The 15,908-nt window shown below is 43.7% G+C and overlaps 1 protein-coding gene across 1 annotated transcript in view; it reads left to right on the forward strand.

Moving 5' to 3' along the window:
* syne1b (spectrin repeat containing, nuclear envelope 1b) overlaps nucleotides 1-15,908 on the forward strand; it is a 204,358-nt gene that overhangs the window by 59,366 nt on the left and 129,084 nt on the right. Inside the window, exons 35-50 of the mRNA XM_063184266.1 lie at nucleotides 565-688; nucleotides 1,483-1,649; nucleotides 2,600-2,753; nucleotides 3,758-4,132; nucleotides 4,786-5,063; nucleotides 6,518-6,697; nucleotides 7,376-7,526; nucleotides 8,353-8,511; nucleotides 9,386-9,568; nucleotides 10,313-10,414; nucleotides 10,580-10,783; nucleotides 11,536-11,743; nucleotides 12,062-12,174; nucleotides 12,760-12,965; nucleotides 13,249-13,398; nucleotides 14,352-14,499. Coding sequence (XP_063040336.1) covers nucleotides 565-688; nucleotides 1,483-1,649; nucleotides 2,600-2,753; nucleotides 3,758-4,132; nucleotides 4,786-5,063; nucleotides 6,518-6,697; nucleotides 7,376-7,526; nucleotides 8,353-8,511; nucleotides 9,386-9,568; nucleotides 10,313-10,414; nucleotides 10,580-10,783; nucleotides 11,536-11,743; nucleotides 12,062-12,174; nucleotides 12,760-12,965; nucleotides 13,249-13,398; nucleotides 14,352-14,499 — 2,902 coding nt within the window. The remainder of the gene's footprint in view (nucleotides 1-564; nucleotides 689-1,482; nucleotides 1,650-2,599; nucleotides 2,754-3,757; nucleotides 4,133-4,785; nucleotides 5,064-6,517; nucleotides 6,698-7,375; nucleotides 7,527-8,352; nucleotides 8,512-9,385; nucleotides 9,569-10,312; nucleotides 10,415-10,579; nucleotides 10,784-11,535; nucleotides 11,744-12,061; nucleotides 12,175-12,759; nucleotides 12,966-13,248; nucleotides 13,399-14,351; nucleotides 14,500-15,908) is intronic.

The raw sequence follows: 15,908 nt of genomic DNA on the forward strand, positions 1-15,908 counted from the left end.
CATGCCTACACCTCCCCGCCTGGAGAACCTGCTGGGGCTCTGGCAGATGTAGGAAGACTGAAGAATATAATCAGCCTCGAAATTAACTTTTTTCATCACCAGCCAAAATTGCTAGTAGATTTTAATCTTACTAGCCAAACGCACACTCACTAATGGGTCAAAGTGGCTAGTAAGTTGATCTGTTCTACTAGCCAAACTGAAATTTCGCCAGCGTTAGGCCCTTTTGCTGGTGTTCATTTTAGAGCCCTCTCTAGCCCCCATCCCCATCCCCATCAGCTCAGATGTTTGCAAGTTCAAATCCCACCCACTGGTAGTAGAGAGAAAGTACCTCCCCATTTTGCTGAAGTTCCTTTTAGCAAGGTTAACCCTCTTATTGTTCCAGGGGCTATGTACTGTAAATGTAAAGTAATGTACAGTACTACATTTCTGAATATACCTGGGAAAAGACTGTACCGCAAACTGGAGATAGGTTTAATCTGTGCATGATGTCTGTTGATAGCCAATTGTGAACGTTCTGTATTGATGCCCAATGAATGATGTCTGTACTCATCTCATCCCTGTCAGGTATCAGAAGGACTGGACCACAATCCAGAACTTTCTAGAGCGGTGTGAGCAGGCCACTGGTACTGAGGACCAGCTGCTTCCAGCAGACAAGTCCAAACTACACAGCGACCTGCAGGAGGCGCAGGTGAACAAACTAGGCCATCAGCAAAATGTCTGAGTCTTGTGGATTGTATGCCTGTTTGATATATTATTTCTGCTATTGTCTCCTTTATTTCAGCTCCATTTTATTTTATTTTATCTACTTTATCTCTCGTATCAATTTTATTATCATTTATCTTTTCTCTTATACTTCATTTCATTATTTTTGTTTTTAACATGGTTATTAATGTAACTGTTTAGCACATTAAGCTGCATGTCTTGTATGAATTGCTATAATACAAATAGTTATTATTATTATTATCAGCAAACCTCCACTGCTGACTAATGTTCCTGTCTTCTTAAAGGTAAACTGTAAACTCGGATTTGGCACCTCTCAGACCTGAGTAGGCACAGTATTACAGCCAAAGATATCTATCATGTTGTTGGTAATTCAAGATGACAAATATGCAAGGAGACCCTATTCATGTAGTATATGAAATGTGCATTTACAAGCCAAAATAAATACAAAATAAATACCAAAAAAAAGCTGAAATATGTGAATGGACATTTTGGAAACTATTGAAAAAACTACACAGTTTACGTTTTAGCCTGGCCTCTTTCATACATGTCTCTCCTACTGGTGTCAACCTGTTAAAACACAGCTTTATAAATTTGTTGTTACCAGAATGGCAATGACCGAGTCGTAGTGCATTACTAAATGCTCTGTGTTATGTCATAGTAGAGTAGTAATATGGTAATTCGCCTTTCAATGATTATTACAGTATGCCTCAGATGGTACGGTGTGCATTAAGGGGCTACGTCAATATTGTGTTTTCCTAGCACCTCCGCACGGAGCTGAAGAACTTGGAGGCTTTGCATAAAGAGTTGGAGGCCCAGGCGGCGGTACTGCACTCGACGGCCCCTCAGGAGCGAGTGGAGGCCCTGAAGGAGGAGATGAACCAGCTCAAGCTGAGGTGGAGCGCCCAGAACACAGCACTAGCCAAGAGGTACGTCACTCACATCAACGACCAAACATCTAGTTATTATGCTCAAGCAGAGGTGGAGCGCCCAGAACACTAGCCAAGAGGTACGTCACTCACATCAACGACCAAACATCTAGTTATTATACTCAAGCTGAGGTGGAGCGTGCAGAACACAGCGCTAGCCAAGAGGTACGTCACTCACATCAACGACCAAACATCTAGTTATTATGCTCAAGCAGAGGTGGAGCGTGCAGAACACTAGCCAAGAGTTACGTCACTCACATCAACGACTGAGTCCATACGTCCAGCTGTCTGGATTTTTTTAGCATGCAAACTTTTGAATGGGTGTATGGATTTTGACCAAATCTTCTGTGCTACTACTACTACTATACTAATACAACTACAGTATTATTATTATTAATAGTTACATGAAATATGAAAGGTGTGTGAATAGATTCACTTTTGGAGGGCAACAATTTCCAAGATGGCCACGGGGGCATCAGAATCAATGTTTGCGTTCCAGCCGTCTATTTTTCTTTTATTTATCATTTAGATTTCTTCATTATTTCTTGCAAATTTAATGCATGTGCAGTACAGTAGAGTCATTCCAAATATATTCCAACCATAACACAAAAGTATGTACAGTATACCATGTATAGCATGTAGGGACAGGGTATATGGATCAAGATTTATTGTTTTGCTGTCCTCCATCTTCAATATCCTCCTCCCTCTTCCTTTTTTTAGAAAGTGCGCTCAACTCCCAACTGTTTCTTACAAGGTCTTCGGGTGCGAGCAAACACCAAAGCAAACACCAAGTTTAGTGAAAAAGCTACACTCTCGGGTGTAATTCTTGCAATTTTAATCTAGGACGTCTAGGACAGACATTTCGGCCTAAGCCTTCTTCTGCGTCTTTCAAAAGATTGTTTTCCCCCTGTCCTCCATCTTGATTGTCCGCCCTCTTCCTCTTCCTCCAGGACCCAGCTGTTGGAGCAGCAGCTGTCCCAGGTGGAGCAGCTGGAGGGGGCCCTGCTGGCCTTCTCGCAGTGGGCCCAGGCCTTCGCCTCCAGCCTGCACCAGCCCCTGCTGGTCAGCATCACCGATGTGCAGCCTTCCAGAGCTGAAGTGGAGGTACGTACTATGGAACTATCTTTTTTATTTTATTTTATTTTTGGGGGGGCTGGGGGGGTTATACCTTTATTTGATAGGACAGTTTGAGATGGTGACACGAAGCGAGTGGGAGAGAGAAAAGGGGATGGATCAGGAAATTACCTCGGGCCAGAATCAAACCCAGGTCCCCGGCGTGACAGTGCAGTGGCCTACCATTTAAGCCACGGTAGGGCCCGTACTATGGAAATCTGATGCACAGTGTCCTCTCCGTGATGTGTTACTAACCCACAAACATTTAGACGGTGGTTACTAATTCAAAGACTGCAGTCTGCTTTGAGATACGTGCCCCAACTGAGCATGAATAATTAAAACATACCCAATGACACAAAATCATTAATGACACTTTGGTCTTAATCTTTCTGAATATCAAGAGGGGTACGATATCATTCTGTCAGGAAAGAGGAATTTGCTCTAAAGAGCGGTACACTCTCACCCTAAAATTGGCCTGTCAGGAAGAAACATTGCTCTCCCCCTGCACACTGTCAGGAAGCTTGCGTTGTCTGCACACATGTTAAAAAGGCTGAATCCAACATCTATAGTCTATACAGTGTCTCACAGAAGTGAGTGCATGCCTCACATTTCACAGATTTGTAAGTATGTCTTTTCAAGGGACAACATTTCGTGAAGAAATTTCACTTTGACACAATGAAAATTAGCCAGTGTACAGGTTCTTTAACCGCTTCAATGTATCGCTCACTCAAAACAAATAGAAAATTCAGACATTGATGTCTCCACAAAAGTGAGTACAGCCCTATGATAAAATCCCATAGAGTCCCATGATCTGCTTCAGCTGTCACAGTACTCACAGCTGTCACAACTGTTCACATGCATGTTTCTTTTGGTGATATTCAGCTTACCAATCTGCAAAATGTGAGGGGTGTACTCACTTATCTGAGACACTTTATGTATCAAAAGAACAGGACCTGACCTCACCTTTGACCTTCTACCCGTCCCTGCCCCTACAGAGTCGTGCGGAGACCCTGCAGCAGAAGTCATCGGAGCGGGAGCGTCTGCAGCGTGGGCTGGACGAGATGGCCGGGTCCTGCGAGCCGCGCAGCCTCCAGCAGCTGCAGGCCCAGTGGCAGGGCGGCGCGCAGCCCTACGTGGACGCGCAGCAGCAGCTGCAGCTGGCCGCCGAGAGCCTGCACCGGCTGGAGGCCTTCCTGGCGACGCGCGGCGTGGCGGCCGGAGTCCTGCGCAGCCTGAGGCAGACGGTGGAGGGAGCGGGTAGCTGGGAGCGCGGGCGCGTGCAGGAGCTGCAGCGGGACCTGGCCTCCATCGTGCCCGACATCGCCCGGCTGGAGACGCTGGCCGTCAGCCTGGATGGAGGCCTCAGCAAGGTAAGATAAGAGATAATAAGATAAACTTTTATTGAATGTTTGCACCGAAATTTGTCTTGCATGACACTTCTCCACAATCCACATGTAAAGCGCACATTAAAGACACACAAAACACAATATGGCCTATACTGTGTAGAGTCTAGTCAAGTCCATAAGCTGTTAGGGCAGCGCAGTCCAATAAAAATGAAAAAGTTACAAATTAAGTTACAAAGTTAAGTTACTAAAAATAAGTTACTAAAAGTTACTAAACAAATTAATTAGTTACTAAAATTAATTTACTAAAAATTGTCTACTATTCTCCCCTTTTGTTAAGCAATGCTATGCTAATGCTGTTATGGCTCGATCTGTTATCTCACTATTTTTGTAAAATCAGGCCTTGGACTACGTGTAATGCAGTAACGTGGAAAAGGATATGCATGGTAGGTGTGCCCAAGGAAGGAACATTAGCATTAGCTTACCAACGCGAGGCGAGTCTGTGCATAGAGCCGGCCAGCTTTACGTTGGCTTCGGGTGCCGGCTACCTCGAGCCGTGCGGTCTCAACCCAAAACCAATGCCATTCTTCACTTGGGCTGAGTGAGATGAGTAATGTGGTCATTTATTGTCTACTCTATGTGCACTGACCTGTCCTTGACCTCTCCTTATCGTAACAAAGGCGCACCTGCACCTGGTGGAGAAGGCGGCGGTGGCGTCCACCGGAGAGACCCAGGGACCCAGGACCACGTGCCGGGCGCTGGCCGACCTACTCGGGGTGGAGCTGGAGGCCGTACGGAGCCTCCTGGGGGCCAAGCAGAGCGAGGCGGAGGAGCTGGGAGCCTTGTGGACGGCCTTCAGGCAGCGCAGAGAGCAGCTGCTGAAGAGCGTGGAGGACCTGGAGCAGCAGGCCGAGCAGCAGGGCCTCCGGGAGCCCAGCGTCACCACACTGCAACAGAGGTCAGAGGTCAACACATTTACATTACATTACATTACATTACACACTACAACACATAGCAGCAGGGCCTCCGGGAGCCCAGCGTCACCACACTGCAACAGAGGTCAGAGGTCAACACATTTACATTACATTACATTACATTACACACTACAACACATAGCAGCAGGGCCTCCGGGAGCCCAGCGTCACCACACTGCAGCAGAGGTCAGAGGTCAACACATTTGCAGCACATTACATTATATTCAGCACTCAACAACACTCAAACACGTTTACAAGATGCTCAGTGGCTCTTCAAAAATATAAAAAAAGATTAATTTGCGGTAGAATGCAGTGGAACTTTGTTTGATGGTAATGTTTCCTAATTAAGATTACTGTCAACAAAATTGTAATGACCAAGTCTCGGTACTGTTATAGCGATGTTATAGCAACACTGCAACAGAGGTCAGGACTCCAACAACACTACAACACGTTTACCCATTAGGACACGCCGTTAAAAATTAGCTGTTACCAGAATTGTAATGACCAAGTCATAGTGCATTACTAAAGGCTCTGTGTTATGTCATAGTAGTGTAGTACTATGGTTGTTAATTTTTCAATGGTGCAACTGGAGGTATGGCGTGCATTAAGGGGCTACCAAGATTCTCAGTGGTTCTTCCAAAAATATTCATTTGTGGTAGAATGCAGTGGAACCTTGTTTTGATTGTAAAGTCTCCTAATTAAGATGTATGTATTTGAGAATGTGAGTGTTATGAAATGCAGTTATACCCTTTTGCACAGAGCCTATGTTATAACCGTACTGTCACCAAAATTGTAATGACCAAGTCTTAATCTGTTACGGCTCCCTGTACTGTGGTTTGTGATGTGGTCTTTTCTCTTTTCTTTTTTCTTTTTTCTTTTTTCTTTTTTCTTTTTGTTTTTCTTTTTTTTACTATTTATACTGTTTGTATTGAGTATTGAATACTGTATGGTGTGTGATATGGACATGTGTCTGCAATAAAGTTTATTATTATTATTATTATTATAGCAATGTTGTTATGATGTACAAACAAGTTGAGTATTTCCAGAAAATAATGAATAGGCCCGCCGGCGACCCCATTTGCAGAAAGAGGGTACGCTTCAGATTCTTTTGCTCTCCGCTATCACCATTATAGACCAGTGGTTCTCAACCTTTTTTGAACAAACGCCCCCTTGACCTCATCATAAGCCCCCCAACACCCCCTGACCTCCTCATAAGCCTGCCAACTCTTCCTTTCCTTCCAATGCTCCCCTTAGTATTGAAAAATAAAGTAGACTAATGCCCCCCAATGGGAACTAAGCCCAGCCCCCACTCAGCTGTAGCCTTCTCAACGCCCCCCCTAGGGCTCCTCAACGCCCTCTGAGAGGCTGTAATACAGTACCCCCGTTGAGAAACACTAGACGGCACTAATATATGGCTTCTCTTCTCTCTCTTCTGCAGGCTTCGATTCTTCCTGCAGCTGGAGGAGGAGCTCCAGTCCCACCAGCATGAGGAGCAGTGGCTGAGGGAGAAGGGGCAGCAGCTGGCCCAGAGAGATGCAGAGCTGGCTGGGGAGGTGCGCAGAGAGGTCACCCTCCTGGAGACCACCTGGGGAGAGACACAGACGCTTATCACTGAAAGGTAAAAGGCTTTGATATTCACTCACTGACTATGTTTACATGAGACATTTAATTCAGAATTAACTCACTTAAATTCTGAATAATGGTTAATTACGCTTTGAAAATGTCATGTAAAAACCTCACAATTCGGAATGAAATGAAAGATCAAAGTAAACTCGACAGAACTATTTCTGAATTATTAATTTGGGATTAAAAACGTCATGTAATAAATGTAGCCTTTGACTTGGAGTGTCAGAAAAATGCTACAAGTACTGTAGGAATGCTTAAATTAGTGGTGGAATGAGTGCTTCTAGTTTGTTGTTATTTTTGATCTGACATACTGTATATGTACAAATCCCCTTTTTGCCTATCCTGATGTTCACCACTTCCTCTACATTGATCTACACGTATATGTCAATATTGATGTACACCATTCAAATTGTCAATGAATATGTGATAAGACGAGATAAGATAAAATCAACTTTTATTGTCTGTTTGCATTTGTCTTGCATGACACTTCTCCACAATCGACATGTAAACACACATTAAAGACACACAATACACAATATGGCCATATATATGTGGTATACAGGAACTTTCTTTCCATCTATCAGATATATCAGAATGTGCATTTGACGTAACCAAATCTGTGCAATAGTATGACGCAGGCGTATTTGTGGTGTATTTGTTAACTGGGCAGGCAGGAGCAGTGTGGCGCTCTGCTTGAGCTGATGAAGGATTTCCAGAGTCTGAAAGCGACCGTCAGCGGTGTAGTGGAGAGCGCTGAGGCAGTGGCTGATTTCAAGACCGCTCTCACCGAGCGCGAGGACACCAGGAGATCTATGTCTCGGGTAAGACCTCTTTTGTTTTTCGAATCTACTTTAGGGCCTTTTGGGCATTTATTGGATGGGAGAGCGTGAGAAGGTGGGAAGCAAAGTATTGGGAGAGAGAGAGATGGGGAAAGATCGGGAAATTACTCTTGGTCGGAATCCAACCTGGATCCCGGGATCCATGCTATGGTGCCCCCAAGACCTCTTTATGCTGCATTCTTTTACTTTGGTGTACTCCGAGTTCGCTAAACATGAGTTTTTTCAGACATTTGTATTGTCTCCAGCTGTTGCAATAGAGCACATTTACAGCGGATGTCGAGAGAAGAAACTCGGGTCCACTGACAACTGAGTTTCAAAAGAATGAGCCAATACTGCTGTAGCACACTTACTGTAACAGCTCCTGTGGCATTGTCACAAAGCTGATAATGCTAACATCACCAACATATGCTGAATAGATGACAAGCTCCCAAAAGTAAATTAAATGATCTATGACAATGAACATTGTTATACATTAATGATTAATTTACACATTTTGTAATGTGCATAGTCATAGTGTTGACATAAAAAAATATATATTTATATTAGCTCTCATTCAACTTCTTTATTGATGCGGTGATTTTCTTTGGGCTTGTTATGCCTTTATTGATAGGAAGATGTGGGAGTAAGAGAGATGGTGAAGGATTGGGAAATGGCCTCGGGCCACTTAAATGCTGTGGTTTCTTAGCACATTGAACCACGGAGCCCTCTTGAAGATGTAGTTTACCTGTACATATTTGTTCCACACCAGGGTGGCAGTTTGTTCATACGTAGCTGATGCTTTAATGTTGTATCGTCCCATTTGGCACAGCATGACGCGGTGAAGACGGAGTTGGCTGCCCACCAGGACGATCTCGACCGCCTCTCGGTCAAGGGCAAGCAGCTGTTGGCAGAACTGAAGAAGGTTCCGGAATGCGAGACTGAGCCTGTGAAGAAGGAGATGGAGGCCTTGGTGGATCGCTGGCTGGATGTGAGTGGAGCTCCAACAGCAATACATATCAAATCACACATGTCAAGTTTACATGGCGCTATTCAGACATGCCGCTATTCAGACATTGGTGTCTATTGTCTGAATACTGGCACGTTTCCCACCGAAATCTGCCATTTCTGTGGTTTGTGCTACGTTGTTCAGGTCTTTTCAGTTTAGGGAGAGTGCATGCAGTTACCCTACCCCTAACCCTGACCCTGACCCTAACCCTAACCCTAACCCCATATCTGGTGTCTGAATAGCGGTATGTCTGAATAGCGGTATGTCTGAATAGCACTTGCCCCCCCACGTGAATTGCTACGCTTACATGAGACATTTAATTCGGAATTAACTGGCTTTAATTCTGAATACAGCTTAATTCCGCTTTGAAAACGTCATGCAAACACCTCTTCATTTGGAATTAAAGGAAAGATCAAAGTAAACTCAACGGAACCATTTAATTCTGAATTATTAATTTGAAATTGAAAGCATCATGTAAATGTAGTAAATTAGTGTTTGCATGGCAGCATTAGCACAAGTGCCTTGTCATGCTACCTTTTTGGACAGCTAAGTGAATGTATGTATCATATGTATACAGATCAGGGTTTGACATTATCACCTGCCAACCAGTCTCACTAGCCACTTTGACAGATAACTTGTTCTTTGGTTTGGCAAATCACAATAATTGCATATTTTTTGGTTTTTAAGTGCAAGAATATTCTAAAGGGGAAAACTGACAACAAAACTCTGGCTAGCAGAAAGGCTAAATGGCTAGTGACTCAGCATAAAAACACTTTGCAATGTGTGTTATGTGTGTAGTTGTAGACACCTTATTTTCAATAAAGTTGTAAATATTAAATGTTGTGTCTTCTCCAAGGTGTCAGAGAGGGTAGAGGACAACATGGGTGTCCTGAGCCGCAGCCTGAGTCTCTGGGATCACATCTCTACTGTGGGGCGGGAGGTGGAGAGCTGGTCCCAATGCTCTGTGTCTGAGCTGAGCGAGAGCCTGAGCCGCCTGGACAACAGCCAGAAGACCGATCACCGCCTCACTGAGATACAGGTACTGTACCAGGCCATTCATATCACTCTCATATGAGTGTAACTGAGATACAGGTACTGTACCTGGTCATTCATATCACTCTCGTATGAGTGTAACCGAGATACAGCGACTGTACCAGGCCATTCATATCACTCTCGTATGAGTGTAACCGAGATACAGCTACTGTACCAGGCCATTCATATCACTCTCGTATGAGTGTAACCGAGATACAGGTACTGTATCTGGCCATTCATATCACTCTCGTATGAGTGTAACCGAGATACAGCGACTGTACCAGGCCATTCATATCACTCTCGTATGAGTGTAACCAAGATACAGCGACTGTACCAGGCCATTCATATCACTCTCGTATGAGTGTAACCGAGACACAGGTACTGTACCTGGCCATTCATATCACTCTCGTATGAGTGTAACCGAGATACAGCTACTGCACCAGGCCATTCATATCACTCTCGTATGAGTGCATTTATAACAGATTTCAAAACTCAGAGCTTGTTTTCTTTAAGTAGAGTGTTAAACAATACTATACCAATACATTGAAAAACTATTAAATAAAATGTGTATTAATCACATTGAGTTCAGCAGAATTCTTTATGAGATGTGAATCATACTGTATATTGTCACTCATATAGAGGGGTCTTTAATCCTGATAACGTACCAAGGTGAAAAGTCTTGTTAAGGTTTCAAACACAAACTCTTCTAGTGTTGCAGTGTAACATATGAATGCTACATGTATGTGTGCAGGCGGAGGTGGAGAGTCGAGAGCAAGAGGTGGAAGCTCTTCAGGTGAAAGTGGCCGAACTCAGGGAGCTGAGTGGAAGTCAGGAGAGCCCAGCAGAGTTGCAGGTACTGTTGGATGACACATGCACACGCACACGCACACGCACACACACACACACACACACACGAACACATGCACAAACGACAACCCATTATCTTATAAAACAAAACTCATCATCTTATAATCGTATCTGTGTTGTTCTTCATCTGGTGATATTATTCACACCGCAGGTCCTTGAGGCAGAGCTGAGGAAGAAGACCAACCAGGTGCGGACGCTGTGCGAACAGGCCAAGACCAACCTGAGGGACTTCTGCACCCAGAAGAAGCAGCTGGAGGACTACATCTCCCAGATGTCCGAGTGGCTCCAGACGGTGGAGAACTCCGTACAGGCCTCGCCCAGCAGGGGAGACCCCGAGGAGATCAGCAGAGTCAAGGTCATTTGGGGGCTTATTTCTTTTGGATATGCTCTTATTTTGTAGCCTGATTATCATCAACGTTCAAATCTCTTCGAGACTTGGTCGGGCCAAGAGCATAACAATTAACATTTCCCAAACGGCATGGTTGACCTGCCTCCCTTGGTTTGCTTGTGGTTGTTTGCTTCTCGACAAAGTGAAAGGAGTTCCCGTATTTGCGGGAACTCAGAAAGTACTTGCATTGCTCTTGACCTGACTAGTTGCAACGCCGAAGGTGTTGCGTCACTAGGAGGGCGCGGCCTGGCTACTTATTTTGGGCTGTTACAGATTCAAACAAAAAAAACCCAAATAATTCTTAAAAAATATATTTGGCCGACATTATAGATGCTGCCGGCCTCGTGGAAATGAGCAGAGTCAAGGTCATTTGGGGGTCAATTCCTTTGTTGGCACAAAGGTCTTACTCCTGGTGTGTTATTTTTGGAACGTTGAAGATACAAAACACAAAATGTTCTCCTTGGGACTATTCCAAGAATATGGTTAAGTGATAAACCTGGCAAGGAGTGCATAACTAATAGATAGACTAACTAATATATAGCCCATAGTTGTCATTTAGTAAAGAAAATAAAGACTCCAGGTTCTTTTATTAGATGATTTTCCACTACCTCGGGTTAACTTAATGGAATACTACTTATCCAGGTTCCTGACATACTCCCCTGTGTCTGTGTCTGAGCTGATGAGTATTACTGTATTGTCTTCCTTGTCTTGCCCATCAGGAGGTTCAGAAGGAGCTGCAGGGACAGCAGGACAGTATTGACCAGACGCGGGAGGGCCTCAACGCCCTGTGCAGAAAGTTCCCCTCGGAGGAGCTGGCCGGCCTGGGCGGAGCGCTCACCGACCTCATCAGGAGATACGAGAACGTCAACCAGCTGTGCGGCCGCAGCCTGGGCTCCCTACAACACAGTCTACAGCAGCGCTTCACAGGTACAGGGCCTTACTGTAGCAACACAGCCTGCAGCAGCGATTCTCAGGTACAGGGCCTTAGCCAGAGCTATTCGATAGTTTATACCAAGAGCCTTTAGCAGTGATTTACAGGTACAAGGCCTTAGCAAGAGGCATTCTAGACTTTCCATTGAGGTATATACAGTACGTCAATGACACTTTTATTTCAAGCAAGATTAAGGTGTGATTCATAATACCGTAGCCATTTTTTTGTGCTGTACCGTATATGGTATTATACTCTATACCATTTTAACTGATTCTGTTTTTGTCAATAAAGTTGAACCATAAATATCGTCCTAGACTTGGTGCAGGAGTTTCATGGCTGGCTGTCAGACCAGAGGGACGCAGTGAAAGAATGCTCAGACCAATCTGGTGACATCGGCACTCTTGAGCGCAAACTACAGAAACTCAAGGTACAATCCACTCTCTTGCCTTAATGGCAATATGAGCCCTATACCGTACTGTATATAGAGTATGTCTCATTACATTGCATTAAACTAATATTTTTAGTAGTTCATTTCCAGGATTCATGCTGTCCATTCACAAATGTTACCTTTTTAACAAATACTTACCACCACCACCATCAAATTCTAAGTATTCAATATGACTGGGAAAATTGCATTTTTCATACATGAAAAGGGGGGTCTTCTCCATGGTCTGCCATTTTGAATTTCCAGAAATAGACATTTTTTGCTGCAGAACTTACTGTACTTTGGTCATACTAGTAAATACTAGTTTATTACTTCGTAAATATTCATGAAAAGATCAAATTTGGCAATAGGCAGCACAATTTCAATGAGAAGCATAGTTGCAATACCTATTCTGGCCACAATCTTACACAGTGCACCTTTAACACTTGGCTGATGCGTGACATACAGTTATTTAGGCACAGGGTATTGTTTCAGTCCCTGGAGCAATGTGGGGGTCACGTGCCTTTTCCTCAGCATCGCATAGTCCCACTCAGCCGTTGACTAGTCTCATCCCTTCCTGACCGCTAGGGGGCGCTGGAGCGTGTTGAGGACGGCGAGAGTCGCCTGACGCGGGTGTGTGAGGAGGGAGAGAAGCTGCTGCTCCACCTGCCCAAAGCCAGCGCGGGCCAGGTGCAGAGCCGGCTGAGCTCTGCCCAGCAGGACTGGGACAGCTACGTGCAGCAGTGCCGACAGAACCAGCTCAGCATAGAGCGCAGCACCACCGAACTCAGCAGGTAAGGAGCCCCCTCCCTTCACCTCCTCTTAATCACACTACACATATCCACTGAGAAATGTCCTCCTACAACCCTCTGCTGAACCACTCTTGTCTGTTGTATTCATATGAAAAGTTTTGCCGAACCCCACTTTTTATTTCTGAACATACACATGTTTACTTTGATTTGTATTGAATTGTAGTCAAGTAGCACAAGCAGATAAAGAAGTGCTAGCAGATAATGTTTGGTCATTCAAATGAAGAAAATTGTTATCTTGAATGTCTGTGTTTGTGTGTGTGTACAGTTTTGATGAGCACATCCAAAAGCTGCAGCACTGGCTGGAGGTGATGCAGGGGAGGATGACCAGCGAGCTGCCCGAGGAGAAGTCAGTGGATCTGGAGAAGTCAGCCCTGCAGCGAGTAGAGGAGTTCCAGCAGGAGGTCATCCAGGAGAGGTCAGAATCCCATCTACACCAGGGGTTAAAATAATCCCTATCTACACCAGGGGTTAAATCAATGCCAACCTAGTCCAATTTGGGGCCCATTGTTGCTGTCCAAGGTGCTGAAGTTCCAACTTGAGGCCCACTTGATAGTTTCACTCTGACCCAATAAACAATATACCTCAAATTAATTAATTAGTCAACAGCAACACACACAGAAATATTATTTTTATTTTTAGAAAATTATTTCATGGCCCACTTGGAATTCTTTCCACCGGTCCACCGGTGGGCCCTGGCCCATAGTTTGAGAATCACTGACCTAGACCCGATCCCTTATTGGACTATTATGGTGGCATAATCCTACTGACAGGATTATGCCACTAATTGTTTATGTGTGATGGATGTTAATGAAGTCTTTGCACTGGTCTGTGCGCAATGATGCTGTACCAGTGTGTGATGGTATGCATGCAATGTGAGGGACGGAGGATCTGCAATGATGTAGCCTATGTAATTGCATGCATGTCTTGTATTTTTAATGTGATAATAATAATATGTACTGTATGTAATGGTGTGCATGTGATGATGCACATGTAAAGATGCAGTTAACAGGGGTGGGGAACCTTTTTCATTTGAGGGGACACTTCAAATTACTCCGAAGGGCCGTAAAAGTCCTCCGAGGGCCGTACAAAGACAAACCTTGCCCCTGCACTTTAGGCATTTATATTGAAGGCAGCCACCTTTAAAACAGATCCCACCTTCTGTAGGTCCCCTGAATAGAACTTAATTGTATTGCAAATGTAATTTCCAAGATTCCTTCACAAAATATGTCATATTTCATGTGAAGCTCAAGCTACATAACATTAAAATGATATCGGGGGCCGGATAAAACCTGGTTCCCCCCTGATTCTAAGGCAAGTATGCAGTGTGTGAAAATATGTGTCCCCTCTTCCTTCCCTCCTTTCCATCAGGGAGTCGTTCGAGCTGCTGAGTCAGGAGGCGCAGTCTCTGCATGAGGCGGGGCGCGGCGGGGGAGGGGAGGTGCGCGCCTCCTCCCACCTGCAGCTGCAGCACCAGGGCCTGGTGAGGAGCCTGCGGGAGCGCTTGCGCAGCTGCCAGGTGGGTAGCGGTGTAAATAGTAATCCATTTGAATCGATGCATTGATCCTATAGCCTACGATTCAATGAATCGATTCATCCACAAGACAATCGATTAATCGATTAATTGCTATTTTTTGTCTATCGCTATCGATTTTTGTAATTATAGCAAATTATTAGTTAATTATATTTTGCTCATGTAGTAATAATAATTATACGGACCATAATAAAAATTCTCCTCAAATGAAATGTATGGGTAGATGACGTGACGTGACATTTTGCTGTCGCAGGCTCTTAAAATTAAGTAAATTCATGCTTTCGAAATTGTCAATGTTTTAAATGATCAAACTAGTGTCCATGTTGTGAAAAAGTAATGTGTAATAAAACCAGAGTTTAAATAAGTATACTTAATTTTGAGTCAAATGCCATATTTGTCCTATGGTGTGACTGTCGCAAGGCTGGTTCTCCATGTAATAACATTTTTAAATAAATAATCAAAGCTCAGTCATTTCTCTAAACAATCCTGGCATGTTTTTCAAGGTGTCTATTTTGGCAAGTGGCAATGTTTAATTTTTTTTCCCGTTTTTCTGAGACCATATGGACTTATGAAACTTTGTCACAGAAAACAATATCCTGTGGTGTGACATCACATTTTTGGGTAATTCTGTGGATAATTATCTGTTGTTGAAGCTCCAGCTGTACTTAAATTGTGACTTCAGACCCTTAAGAAGCCAATGGCAAGGGTGGATTTTAGTTTTTTTCTCTCAGAGTTCTTCAATCAATCAATTACGTTTTGCTACCACAAGATGTATTAGTTTTGTAGTCCTTTGGTGTGACAGCCATAAAATACATTTTGACAATACTGTATATTTTTTATATTTTTTTCTTATGTTGATGTATGCAAATGCATCTTACTAAAGGTGAAATTGTATTTCAGTTGGCAACGACATGGCTTTAAATTAACTCAAAAGCTCAAAAGTCCTTTGGTGTGATGGTAAAAGTCCTATGGTGTGACACTTTGGAGTATCACACCAAAGGACAAACAGGTCACACCAAAGGACTAGATATCTGAGAAATAGCTTTTAAAACAACTGGTAGTACATTTTTTTGTTTTGTTTGACTAGATAGCCTACATATTGTGTATTCAAATTACTTATTCCTTTATTGGCCATTAGAATGTATACTTTGATGCATTGTTGATGAATATTTGCCGTTGATTTTAGATACTGTCAAAGGATATAAAATGTCATTAATGGTGCTTTGAAACAATAGAATACAACATAACAGGTAACCGTGAAGGAAAGATGAGTGAGAGAGTATAGAGAAGTATAGATGAATAAAGTATGCTGCGGAGAGCTCAATATATAGCATAAATGTGCTTCCCAGCTTGAGATACCAAACAGGCACTGGCCACTACACACTACAGGTTCA

The sequence above is a fragment of the Engraulis encrasicolus genome, chromosome 19, assembly GCF_034702125.1.
Source record: "Engraulis encrasicolus isolate BLACKSEA-1 chromosome 19, IST_EnEncr_1.0, whole genome shotgun sequence".
Classification (NCBI taxonomy): Eukaryota; Metazoa; Chordata; class Actinopteri; order Clupeiformes; family Engraulidae; genus Engraulis; species Engraulis encrasicolus.